Source organism: Hylobates moloch, unplaced genomic scaffold, assembly GCF_009828535.3.
Source record: "Hylobates moloch isolate HMO894 unplaced genomic scaffold, HMol_V3 SCAFFOLD_9, whole genome shotgun sequence".
Taxonomy (NCBI): domain Eukaryota; kingdom Metazoa; phylum Chordata; class Mammalia; order Primates; family Hylobatidae; genus Hylobates; species Hylobates moloch.
Window position 1 is genome coordinate 33,138,513 of NW_026652284.1, and position 14,320 is coordinate 33,152,832.

The 14,320-nt window shown below is 37.0% G+C and overlaps 1 protein-coding gene across 17 annotated transcripts in view; it reads right to left on the reverse strand.

The window, feature by feature from the left end:
- Window positions 1–14,320, reverse strand: part of CSPP1 (centrosome and spindle pole associated protein 1) — a 131,673-nt gene that overhangs the window by 37,570 nt on the left and 79,783 nt on the right. For 13 of the 17 annotated variants that reach the window (XM_058443936.1, XM_032759618.2, XM_032759617.2 and 10 more), the window contains 2 exons: window positions 8,105–8,257; window positions 3,851–3,963 (listed from right to left, as the gene is read on the reverse strand). In XM_058443936.1, the coding sequence (XP_058299919.1) occupies window positions 3,851–3,963; window positions 8,105–8,257 (266 nt within the window). The remainder of the gene's footprint in view (window positions 1–3,850; window positions 3,964–8,104; window positions 8,258–14,320) is intronic. The other 4 variants (XM_032759622.2, XM_032759621.2, XM_032759620.2 and 1 more) reach the window with 1 other exon arrangement.

Consider the following 14,320-nt stretch of genomic DNA (forward strand, 5'->3'; position numbering starts at 1 on the left):
TTATCAACAGATTTTAGTTATCCTTAGGTATGGATCATACTACTCAGCATATTTTTGTTTTTCTTGTCTGTACTTCCTCTAGCTTCAAGGTTGCTCTATCTAGTGCTGTTAATTTTTGAGCTACAAGAACTTCATTCTGGCCAGGCGCGGTGGCTCACCTGAGGTCAGGAGTTCGAAACCAGCCTGGCCAACATGGTGTAACCCCGTCTCTACTAAAAACACAAAAATTAGCCAGGCGTGGTGGCGCGTGCCTGTAATCCCAGCTACTCAGGAGGCTGAGACAAGAGAATCACTTGAACCCAGGAGGCAGAGGTTGCAGTGAGCCGAGATTGCACCACTGCACTCCAGCCTGGGCAACAGAGTGAGACTCTGTCTTTAAAAAAAAAGAGAGAACTTTAATCCTCTAACATATCCTATGATTTTATATACTAGGGCTGTTTCTAACACTTCTTTCTCACAACATTATTAAATATGCACAAGCCTAATATTTAGTACTTTTAGTTAGCAATTTGCATGCAATCACTTCTTCAAGTCCAATATGCCTAAAGAAAACATCATTTATAACTCATCAAAATTTCATATTCAATACTCAGTTCCCCCTTCTTCCTACTCCATGGAAAAAAAAATCACATTCACAGGGGTCACTTTTCCATCAAAATCAAAGAATACGAATTTTTAAGCTATCAATGGATCATACACCTAATGGAGCCAAAGCTCAGTGCCAACAGGAATGCTAGACAGTTGTTCAACAGCTTTCTGGTCTGGAAAGCAGAGAAAGCTATCTTCTTGTCATGGTTTTCCAATTACACAACACAAAAATGCTTCAGAGTTCTTAAAAATATTTTATTTGTTAACTATTTTTAAAGCTGTGATTAAAAATGTCAAACATTCACAAGTGTTATTAATATTCACCAAATTTTAACAGCATGAAGACTTCTGATGCATTAACTTGAGCTAAATGTAGAACTTACTTGTACAGACCTCAGGCTAATTTCTTACCAACTTTGTGCACAGATTTGAAGATTTTATAATATTTGTTTTAACAAAATTTTTAGATACTTTTTATCTGACATTATATTGTTGACAGTAATAATAAATACCATTGATCTATTTTACATTTTCTTAGAATTACATGTTAGGTTTTGTTTGAGGTGGGAGAAGAGATTTTTAAGAGACTGCTGAAAGAAAAATTAAAAAACCGGCCGGGCGCGGTGGCTCACACCTGTAATCCCAGCACTTTGGGAGGCCGAGGCGGGCGGATCACGAGGTCAGGAGATCGAGACCACAGTGAAACCCCGTCTCTACTAAAAATATAAAAAATTAGCCAGGCGCGGTGGCGGGCGCCTGTAGTCCCAGCTACTCGGAGAGGCTGAGGCAGGGGAATGGTGTGAACCCGGGAGACAGAGCTTGCAGTGAGCCGAGATCGCGCCACTGCACTCCAGCCTGGGTGACAGAGCGAGACTCCGTCTCAAAAAAAAAAAAGAAAAATTAAAAAACCATCATCTGAAAGCAATCCATTCACAGATAAATTGAGGGTTGACAGGGTGGAAGAACTGAAGGTTGAAACTAAAATAGTTAAAGCTTCCCCCATTACCATACTTTTTCTAGAGGTAAAGACTTCCTAGTGAATCCTATAAATAGAAGTGTGATATCCACAGATATTACACCTGAAGTCTGGAGAGTTGGGTTCAAGCAATGGCCTCACAATTTGCTAGCTGTGACACCCTGGGCAAGCCTGTTAGTCTGTGTATTAGTTGTATGTTATTAAACAGAGATAATAAAGCCTCTCTTAGAGAAATCTGAGGTTTGATGAGATACTATACGTAAAAGTATCTTAAAAACAATAAAAGGCTATACAATTGTAAGATTTTTTTTTTGGCTGAATCCTACCTTAGACTATGGTAAGAACTGCTAAGCATTAGAGGAAGTACTTAAATTTTGACCTGCTGTCGTGGTCAATATACCACACGGTCCTTTACGTTCAACAGGGACTCTGAAACCTCAACTTGCTGCTACCTGACTTGAGTGTACAATACTGGGACCTCTGATACCAGTTTCTCACATTTAATATCTATATTGTTTCTGTTGAACCTTAAAAAGGACTTTCCATCCATTTCCACTGTCACCCACGCTAGTAAAATATCCCTACTTCCAGTCTTTTTAATCCTCTATTATTGTATCTTAAATAGTGATGTCACATCAATCATCCTTTTTTCACTCTGTCACCCAGGCAGGAATAAAGTGGCATATCTTGGCTCACTGCAACCTTTGCCTCCTGGGCTCAAACAATCCTCCGACCTCAGCCTCCTGAGTAGCTGGGGTGACAGGTACACACTACCATGCCTGGCTAATTTTTTGTAGAAATGGGGTTTCATTGTGTTGCCTAGGCTAGTCTCAAACTCCTGTGCTCAAGAGATCTGCCCACCTTGGACTCCCAAAGTGCTGGTATTACAGGTGTGAGCCACCACACCCAGCCTAATATCAATCATCCTTAAAGGCTATATCCATTACGTCACTGCCTTATTTAAGAGTCAAGAATAATTAGGATTAAAAAGAAGATATGTTTGAGGGCATCTGTTTAAGAGTTTGGAGTTAGATTACATAACCTTAAATGTTAGGTTCAAGAGTTAATTTCTGTAGGCAAAGAAAAGATACCACCAGATTTTGAGTAAAGAAGAATAGCAGGTGAAAAGTTGTATCAAAGGAGGATTAACCAGGCCATAAGATTAATCTGACACTGGTATCTAAGTGTGAGTGTGAAGGGGAGGGAGGCAGGGAAAGAAGAAACTGTGAGTCCCTCATGTGCAAGCATCTCACATTCATCTCAGGCTCCATCCCTAGGACTCCGCCCAGGGTACACCCAGTATGGGAGTAAGTCTGTTTGCTTCATAAAGACTGGATGTTCAAGTGTTTTCCTTTGCGAATAGTCTGGGCATTTCTACTATGTTAAATGCTATTTACTTATATACATAAATGGGGCAAATAATTGTAAACTGTGATTATCTTAAATCTAATTTTTATTTATTCACAATCTGTAATAAGTCAAGAATATCAAATCATTTGGAAAAAATCTATTTATTTTCTAATAACTTACAAATATCTAGAAAGATGCATTCTCTGCCTAATAGATGAGTACTTTAGTAAGTCAGTTTTTAAAATCTCAGCATTCTTTGACTTAAAATTAATGATTTAGGCTGGGCGTGGTGGCTCACACCTGTAATCCCAGCACTTCAGGGGACCAAAGCGGGCACATCACTTGAGGTCAGTAGTTCGAGACCAGCCTGGCCAAGATGGTGAAATCCCGTCTCTATTAAAAATACAAAAATTGGTCAGGTGCGGTGGCTCACGCCTGTAATCCCAGCACTTTGAGAGGCCAAGATAGGCAGATCACGAGGTCAGGAGATCAAGACCTTCCTGGCTAACACGGTGAAACCCCATCTCTACTAAAAATACAAAAAATTAGCTGGGTGTGGTGGCGGGCACCTGTAGGCCCAGCTACTCAGGAGGCTGAGGCAGGAGAATCACTTAAAGCCAGGAGGCGGAGGTTGCAGTGAGCAAAGATCTCACCACTACACCCTAGCCTGGGTAGACAGAGCAAGACTCCGTCTCAAAAAAATTAAAAAAATTAATGATTTAATAAAATAAAGATTAAGTCAACTACTATACTTAATATATCTGTTTATTTCCTTCAAATAACTTTTGTACTACTGATATCTGATCTGATATAAATTAGATATTTTAGATAACAGTATGGCATTTTAGAATTTAGTATTTATCCTGGAGAAAATCTTTGCAAGTTTTGTTTATTAAAATCTCATGAAACTTTGAAACTGATCAAATAGCATTTCACCTGAAAACGAAGAAAATTCTTATATAATTCTTGCTGTTTAATCTGAAGTTCAGTTGGAGGCTCACCAAATACATTTCCCCGAGCAAAAGGAGAGCTCTGTGTTTGCATATGACCTTGAAAGAAATATTTTGAAAAAACATACTATTAACCAATGCTTAGAAAATGTAACAGTTAAAGAATGCACAGTTTGCTAATAAATTCATTAAAAAAAAAAAAAAGTCCAAAGACTAAAATCAGAAGGGGAAGGTTGAGATTAGAATCTGAAGATCAGATGAACAGTAGTAAGAGAAAGAAAAATGGTAATACTAAAATAAAATTAACAGTTAAAAAAATCAAATAATACCTGAAAGATACAAAGGAAACATAAAAGCTAACAGCTTAAACAACCCTCATTGCAACAAAGGCTTTAAAATAGAATTTATAAAGAGAAAAAAAGTACATATTTACATTCTTCAGTATGTGACTATCCTTTACTTAAGAATATTGCTTAATAACATATTAAAATATATTATGTAACATATATTTAAAATTTTCTAAAATTGTTTTTAAAAATCAGTAATTTCAAAATTCTTCCCAATAGTTTAAATGACAGAATAGAAAGTCAGCTTTGAAAAACATATTTAACAAATTAGAATGCATCTTAATTATTGTAATCATTTTTATTTTTAAAACTATCAAATTAATGAGATATAAACATGAACAAAAATTTTTTAGCATATATTACCTATAAATAGTATCATATATTCTTGGAATGGAAGAAATTATTTCATAAAAGCAATTCAAAAAACAATTATACCCTTAGAGTCTCTTTGAATGCAGACGGGAAAAAATGACATTTAAATTTAAGCCTCACATAACTTTTTATATTATTTTTGAGTTTCTGACTCATTCTTTATACCATTAAACTAAAGCATGTATTTCTTTTTTTTTTTTTTTTTTTTGAGACGGAGTCTTGCTCTGTCACCCAGGTTGGAGTGCAGTGGCATGATCTCGGCTCACTGCAACCTCTGCCTCCCAGGTTCAAGCTATTCTCCTGCTTCAGCCTCCCAAGCAGCTGGGACTACAGGCGTGTGCCACCACGCCTGGCTAATTTTTTTTTTGTATTTTTAGTTGAGACGGGATTTCATCACGTTGGCCAGGCTGGTCTCTAACTCCTGACAGGATTATCTGCCCGCCTCGGCCTCCAAAAGTGCTGGGATTACAAGCGTGAGCCAACGTGCCCAGCCTAAAGCATGTATTTCTCACATGTAGTTTTGTATAGGCAAATTGCTTTGCAGTTCAGCTATCACTCAGGTCTATTTTGCTTTTGTATTTAAATTTATTAATGCTTATTTGAACAGACTGGCAGAAAGCCAAATCAATACTTAAACATTATGAATACTTTTTCCCTCTAGAAAATTTTCCTACTGAAAACAAACTAAATATACACCTTGAAGGCTCTTTTAAATTTTATGCTGTGGTGGAAAAGCTGATTAGCAAAACGAACTTGAGTAGCATGTTTCACCATGATGCTCACTCCTATTCTAAACCTTTGGGGCAATAAGAGAAGAAATATTATTAGAGACAGACAAGAGAAGTCCTTTTAGAAATGAATAAACTATAAAAGGAAAATCATAGGGAAACACTTGCTACACACAAAGAAAGCAGAAATGTATCTTGGCATGATAATAAGCCAAAAAAATAAATTTAAGCCAAATTCGTATTAGACTTCATAAGCCACAGCTCATCTAAAAACCATAAAAGAAAAAATAATGAACATTATAAAGGGCATCAGAAACAAACCTAATGAAGATAAAATATTAGAGGATAAGGAAACTTAAACACATGTTGTAACATTCAATTTTTGGCTATATTCAAGCTCCTTCAGGCTTTTAAAGTATCAAATGCTACATATATGCAAAGATATGTGTGTCTGTACACACATACACACACATGCACTCATACACATATATATGGCATAGCACAAAATTAGGTGGCTTTGAATCATTTCTTGCATTGAGAAAGTTTATTTTAGATTAATTGATTCTTTTTTTTTTTTTTGAGATGGAGTCTCACTCTTGTCACCAGGCTGGAGTGCAGTGGAGTGATCTCAGCTCACTGCAACCTCCTATTCCTGGGTTCAAGCGATTCTCCTGCCTCAGCCTCCCAGGTAGCTGAGACTACAGGCATATGCCACCACGCCCAGCTAATTTTTGTATTTTTAGTAGAGACGGGGTTTCACCAGGTAGGCCAGGATGGTCTCAATCTCCTGACCTAATGATCCGCCTGCCTCAGCCTCCCAAAGTGCTGGGATTACAGGCGTGAGCCACTGTGCCCAGCCGATTAATTATTAGGGAACGAAAGTCTAATTTGGGAATTTGAATTCACAAAAAAAGGGAAGTTTTAAACATTTTATGGTTTTTTTATTCAATTCTTAAAACAGAATATCTTATAAGTACCGCGTGCTAACTGATTGCGCCACTGGAGCCACACTTAAAACAGAATATCTGGGCAACAATACCAGCATAAAAACCTGGCAGTGGTACAGAAAGGCTATAGGCAACAGATTTTGCTGTGCATGTTTAATCATCAGGCTTATGCTTTTGGGAAGGGATCATGGAAACTGTTGATTTTCTGGTGTTTTTGCTTGGTGTGCAAAGGTAGATGGCTAAAAAGTGTTATTACTAAGATAGTGAAAGTTCTAGGCTGAGCCAGAACTACAAACAATACCAGGTATGGAAGAAAAGGGTAGAGAAAGACTCTGTATGGCACTGAGATCTCAATACAGACTTCTAGAAGCAGCAGCAAATGAGAAAAATATCAGAAAGAAGTCAAAATTCTCTCTTAGCAACAATAATATGAAAAGGTGTTCTGATGTTCTTACCACACACTATTACAAATTAAAAGAGCCAAATCAATAATATTGTCAAAATCAAAGGTTCCAATTTTAGTGCTCTAAAAATCAAAACTGGATCCGATAAAATCTATTGTAGAACAAAGAAAGCATTTTCTCATAATTAGAAAACACTGGTACAAGCTGCCCATGAAAACGGTAAATAATCCATCTCTTAAAGTGTTCAAAGAGGCTACAGATACGTGTGCTACCATCAAAGCCTTGAAAGATGCAGGGCTATGACTCTAATCACAGCTCCCCACTTCACTTATCTGTTTAGCCAAAAATAAAGGTTAAAAACAAAAAAGACTGCATGATCAGTCACAAATATTTTAGAACTTCCTAATGAAAAGTTCTTTTCTAGTCTAAAATCAAAACCTCTGTGAAAGCACAAAGTAGAATTTTGTAATGAATAAATGGCCAGTTTTATAGGCATCAAAATATAGTGTGAGGTGGTGTATTAAATTTTATTTTTAAATATATAACACAATTTAACATATTTGACAACTTTTCCTGGTATGTCAAAAAAAAGATATTGAATAATTTTCATCTTACAGAATTTTTGATTAAAGGATATTAATAGTAAATCAAAGATAAGTAGTTAAGAGGCATGTAACCAGGCGGTGGCTCATGCCTGTAATCCCGGCACTTTGGGAGGTGGAGGCGGATGGATCACAAGGTCAGGAGTTCAAGACCAGCCTGGCTAAATGGTGAAACTCCATCTCTACTAAAAATACAAAAATTAGCCAGGCGTGGTGGTGGGCACCTGTAATTCCAGCTACTTGGGAGGCTGAGGTAGAGAACTGCTTGAACCCAGGAGGTGGAGGTTGCAGTGAGCTAAGATTATGCCACTGCACTCCAGCCTGGGTAACAAAGTCAGACTCCATCTCACACACACACACAAAAAAAATTGCTTCATTTCTTTGTACACTGTTGTTTTACAAGGGAGGGTAAATGATTACTAACACAAGCAAAAAATGAATTTCCCTGTACAATTTATCATATCACAATGATATTGCTTCACTAATTCAAACAGCTATGGATATAAGATGCAAATTGTGTATGTGTGTAAAAAGAGTGTTTGATTTTAAGAAATGTCCCCCACTAGCAAAATAAAAATGTTAGCAGCAGCTAAAGGATACATAACAAGTTACAAAGCTGAGAAGAAACACAGTAGTAAGAAGTAACCTTTCCCTATTCACCTTTTTTCAAAGTAACTATGAAGAAAAGGTATTTTATGAATAGTGTGTTATGCTTCCTGTATCAGAATAGCCAAATTCTCAAGATCCCAATAAGAACTTAGTCACAGAACAGAAATGTTACTGAACAATTTCAGAAATGTAAAAAAAAAAAAAAAAAAAAAAAAAAATGTGATTAAAAACCTGAGCTTTTATTTGCAGCATCTTCTAGGTTCTCAGCGTTTGAAGTGGCTAAATTTGGGTCTAGAGATACAACAGCCCTTTTATCTTCATATGTTCTTGCATCTGGGTTATGGTAGGCATCTATATTTTGTCTGTGCATCCTATTCAAATCAGCTGAGAGGAAAAAATAAGCCATTTATTTCAATAAACACATTTCTATAATTGGCATGCAAAATATATTTTCTTAAAATAGGGAGTCAGAAAGAAAAACAATAGGACAAAGTTGGGAATAATTCAATGATATGTTGGTGCCCTGAAAATAGAAACAAAATTATCAAAACTTTTAAGATTTTCAAAAAATAACCCTTAAAAATAATCTCAATTAGTAGATAAATTAAGGATACATAAATCTTTAACAAAACATAAAAACCATATTAACAGTATCTATGTTACTTCAGAACTTAGAATTTCTTTAATACAGAAAAAATATAGCAACAATTTAAAACAACTCATAGTGAAATTTACCTGTCATTGGTCTCCTAATAACACATAATTATGTGGAGTGGAGTTTTAAAATATATTCACAAATTACTTGGCAATCCTCCCTCAAAGGGTAAAGCTAAATTCCATTCCCCTTCAGTGGTGTCCAGAGTTAATAACTCACTTCTTATGACTAGCATATTGCAGAAATAATGGTATATGACTTCTGAGGCTACCTCATAAAAGAAATTATTTCCACCTTGCTTATCTATGGATCATTCACTCTGAAGAAAGCCAACTGCCATATCATAAGGCCACTAAGGAAGCCCTATGGAGAGGTCCATATGACAAGGAACCAAGGCCTCCTGAGCCATGTGAGGGAGCCATATTGAAAATGAATCTTACAGCCCCCATCAAGCCTCAGATGACTACTGCCACAGTCAACATCTTGGACTCCAACATTATGAGGGAGCCTGAGACAGAACCACCCAGCTAAACCACTCACAAATTTCTAACCCTCAGAACTGCAAGATAATAACTGTTTATCATGCTAAAACACCAAGTTTTGGGTTAATTCATTACATAGAATAGATATCTAATACACACAGCAAAAATATGAGCACCTAGAATTGGGTCAAACAACCAATCTCAAAAACAGAACTGAATGATTACAGAACTTAAAGCGTTAATAAAATAAAAAGTACCTGTTTTCCATAAAACAAACAAACCAAAACACGGGAACAGTATGGCAGCACTGAAAGTGAACTTAAACCTGGATATAAGAAGTATTTATCAGGAAGCCTGTTATATTCAAGAATGTATTCTGAACATGAATCACAATTAGAATTCCAGATAGAACATGGCAAGTAATACATAAATGTTACAAAAGAGAATGGGAGTTCAGAATCAGGAAGGTTCACATTCTGTTACAATATTTAGGGCAGCTTGGACTTGGAAAGTGTATAGGAGCTTCACAGATGAAGATAAGTAGGAAAGCATAATAGAGAAATAGAACAATGTGAGAAAGCACTCCAAGTGGGTAAAACATGAGGAGTGTTCTGGCAACATTAAAGTAGTCCAGCTAGACTAGAGCATAAAACACATGTAATAGAGCAATGGCAAATAAGACTGGAAACCAGAGAATGGATACCTATTCTGGAATATCCTAAAACACATGTCAATGACTCTCAATTTTGTTCTGTAGAAGGTAATGGAGGCAGTTTTGGTTGTTACAGAAGTGGGATTAATATGTTAGTCTGGCCGGGCATGGTGGCTCACACCTATAATCCCAGCACTTTGGGAGGCCAAAGAGGGTGGATTACTTGAGCTCAGGAGTTTAAGACCATCCTGGGCAACATGGTGAAATCCCATTTCTACTGAAAATACAAAAATTAGCTGGGCATGATGGCATGTACCTGTAGTCCCAGCTACTTGGGGGGCTGAGGTGGGAGGATCACTTAAGCTGGGGAGGTGCAGGTTGCAGTGAGTCAAAATTACACCACTGCACACTCCAGGCTGGGTGATAGAGTGAGACTCTATCTCAAAAAAAATAAAAATAAAAATGGTTGAGGGCAAAGAAAAAGATTTAAAGATCTGTAGGGAAGACCTAAAGAGTAACACAGGAGTAAAAGAGATGACATGGAAGAGAATGGATGAAGGGATGAGAAACACACAAGGTCAGATGACAGTCCTTAGAAGAAAGATCATGCTCACAAACCTAGCAGAGCCTAACTCTAGTTTATAATGCACATCCAATAAATATTAGCTGAAGTCTGGACAGCATCTCGGAGGATACAAAGGACTTAGGGAAAAAAAGGAACTGTCAAGCCAGTTCAAAGAAGATAAAAGATGAGTAAAAATCATTGAATTGAAATTAGGTCATCAGGCTTTTTGTTGACAATGTGGCATGGGGTGGTGGGGGGCGGGCGTACAAGCTAGATGTTATACTATGGATAAATAGCCGATAAGAGGGTGGTAAGAAGTGACAGCAACAAGCATGGACTACTTTTTGAATGTGTTTTATATGGTAAAGGAAGCATTTGTTTGTGTTTTAATACAAGTGACCTAAGCATGTTCAGAGGTAGAAAGAAGAAATAAATAGAAAAAAAGGCAAAGAGAAGGGACTGGGTGAAACCACAGAAAAAGGTGACTGCAAGAAAATTCCCAAGTGCCAAGGACTGGCAAGGCAGATAGATATTCTTGAAATAATCTACAAAATACAGCTGTGTTGCCAAACTAGTGAGTGCTTAGGGAATGCAATCTTAGTTTGATAGTCACCTACACAAACCATACATTAGGAGATACCCTATATGTAAGCAAACTTCGATAACACATTATAATTTACTGTTGATTATATATAGACTTCTCAAGTGGAATAATATTCAACATATTTATATTAAGAGAAAATTAATTTCATCAGAGTACATAATTATTAAGATTTAAGACTATCAGATTTAGCAAGCAAACCAAATCCATATTGCTTTTTATTGGGAAAAATGATTTGGCAACTGGCCACTCCTTTTCTGTCTTTCTGTGAGATGGTAAAAATAAATGATTTGAAATCAGCTAAAAAATGAAAATTAAAAAAGGCACTTTGGTCAAGAGTGTAATTTGTCACCTGCAAAGATAGGACTTTATTTTAAATGTAAATCATCATAACATTCAATATAAAATTAGGAGCACTTATGTGCTCCTCACTGAGTAAATTAGCTCATTATAAAAAAATTAATTTTAATTAACTTCACAAGTTAGCTGCTACTCTTTATACTTTGGTGGAAAATACATACCAAAATATATTTTGTGAAGGGCTGAGATATGTTAAATGTTACTATAAACCCAGGATTATTCAGCAATTCATGGCTGACACAGAAACTCTTTTATAATGACCTAATTCAGAGACCTAAGCAAAATTCCCAACCCTAGCACTACTAACAACACATATATCAAAATTAACCTAATTTAAAATATATAGAGAGTAAAATTCTAACTGATGGCTCATAAAACAAATCTCATAAACTTAAAAACACTTAAGTCATTAAAAGTATATTCTCTCCAGCTGGGTGCAGTGGCTCATGCCTGTAATCTCAAAGCTTCGGTAGGCTGAGGTGGGAGGATCATTTGAGGCCAGGAATTTGAGACCAGCTGGGCAAAACAGTGAGACCTTGTCGCTAAAAAAAATTTTTGTAATTAGCTGGGCATGGTGGCATGTGTCTGTAGTCCTTGCTACTGGGGGGGCTGAGGCGAGAAGATCACTATAGCCAGGGAGGTTGAGACTGCAGTGAGGCATGACCGTGCCACTGCATTACAGCCTGGGGAACAGAGCGAGACCTTGTCTCGGATTAAAAAAAAAAAAAAAAAAAGAAAAGTATATTCTCTTACTAAAACAGAATACAAACTAGAATTGAATAAAAGAAAGCTCTCTGGAAAATCCCCTGATACTTGGAAATTTTTTAAGTCCACTTCCAAATAACTAATGGGGGTCAAAGAAAAGTCACAAAGAAAATCAGAAAACTGAATGAAAATTGAAACAACACATCAAAATTTGTGATGTACAGCTAAAACAGTACTCAGAGGGAAATGTGTAGCACACTTAAATGCACAGAAAATAAGGTCTCAAATGATAATCTAAGCATCCACATTAAAAAATTAGAAAAGAGGGCTGGGCATGGTGGCTCACGCCTGCAATCCCAGCACTTTCGGAGGCTGAGGCAGGCAGATCACAAGGTCAGGAGTTCGAGACCAGCCTGGCCAGTATGGTGAAACCGCGTCTCTACTAAAAATACAAAAATTAGCCAGGTGTGGTGGTGTGTGCCTGTAGTCCCAGCTACTTGGAAAGCTGAGGCAAGAGAATCACTTGAACCTGGGAGGCGGAGGTTGCAGTGAGCCGAGATTGCGCCACTGCACTCCAACCTGGGCGACACAGAGAGACTCTGTCTCAAAACAAACAAAAAAAAAGAAATTAGAAAAAGGGAGAAAGGTAAGCACAAAGCAAACTAAAGGAAGCAAATAGTAAAGATAAGAGCAAAATCACTGAAACAAGAAGAAAAGCAGAGAAGAAAAATCAATGAAAACTAAAGCTGATTCTATGAAAACATCATAAAGTTGATAAACATCCAGCCAGCCAGATTAAGAGAATATACAAATTACAAATATCAGGAATGAATGAGGAGCCACCACCACAGATCCTACAAACATTAGAATAAAAAAGAAATATTATGAACAACATTATGCCAATAAATAAATAAATAAAATGAATAATTTCCTTGAATGATTCAAATGACCAAAGCTCACATAAGAAATAAACTGAATGTCTCTTTATCTATTAAATAAAGTGAATTCATAGTTTAAAACTTTCCCAAAAAGAAAATTCCCCACCCAGATAGCTTCACTAGTGAATGCTTTTTTTTTTTTTTTTTGAGATGGAGTCCTGCTCTGGCAGTGGCGCGATCTTGGCTCACTGCAACCTCCACCTTCTAAGTTCAAATGATTCTCCTGCCTCAGCTTCCCGAGTAGCTGGGACTACAGGAGCACACCACCACACACAGCTAATTTTTTTTTTTTTTTTTTAGTAGAGATAGGGTTTCACCGTGTTGGCCAGGATGGTCTCAATCTCTTGACCTTGTGATCCACCTGCCTCAGCCTCCCAAAGTGCTGGGATTACAGGCGTGAGCCGCCACACCCAGCTTTCACTGGTGAATTCTAAACACAGAAAAAACATTTCCCAGCTAGGCAATGTAGCTCACACCTAGGTATTGCCAGCACTTTGGGAAGCTAAGGTGGGAGGATCATTTGAGCTCAGGAGTTCGAGACCAGCCTAGGCAACATAAACATAGTGAGATCCTGTTTCTACAAAAAATAAAAAAAAAAAAATTAGCCAGGTATGGTGGTACATGCCTGTAGTCCCAGCTACTCAGGAACTTGAGGTGGCAGAACTGCTTCAGCCCAGGAGGTCGAGGCTGCAGTGAGCCGTGATTATGTCACTATACTCCAGCTTCTGTGACAGAGCAAGACTCTGTCTCAAAAAACAAACAAAAAACAAAAGAAGAAACATTTCCCAATTCATGTTATCAGGCCAGAATTACCCCGATACCAAACCCAGACAACGTTATAAAGAAATAAAAAACCAGCATATTTTATGAGCTTAGATGCAAAAATCTCTGACAAAATACTAGCAAATCAACTTCTACAAGACATATGAAAGACAATAATACAGCTTGGTTTTTTCCAGGAATGCAAGATTGGTTGAATATTCAAAAATCAATCAATGTAATTTACCATACATCAGAAGGGTAAAGAAACCACATTATCATCTCAATAGATGCAGAAAAGCACCTGACAAAATTCAACATACACTCACAATGAAACCTCTAAGCAAACAAGGAATAGAACATCCTCAATGGGATAAAAGAAAAATCGACTGAAAGCCTACAGCTAACTTAATGGTGAAAGATTGCTTTCCATCTGAAATTAGAGACAAGACAAGGATGTCTGCGCTCATGAATTATTAACACTGTACTGAAGTTCTAAAACAGTGTAAAAGGCAATCAAAATAAATAGAAGGCATCAGATTGGAAAGAAATAAGTAAAACTAACTCTACTGACAGATGCTATGATTGCCTACATTAAAAATCAACGAATCTACAAAAAAACTACTAAAACTAACAAGTGAGTTTAGCAAGCAGACTACAGACAATAGCAAGCACACAGACTACAGACAATATACAAAATTTACCTGTATTTCTATAGACCATCAATGAA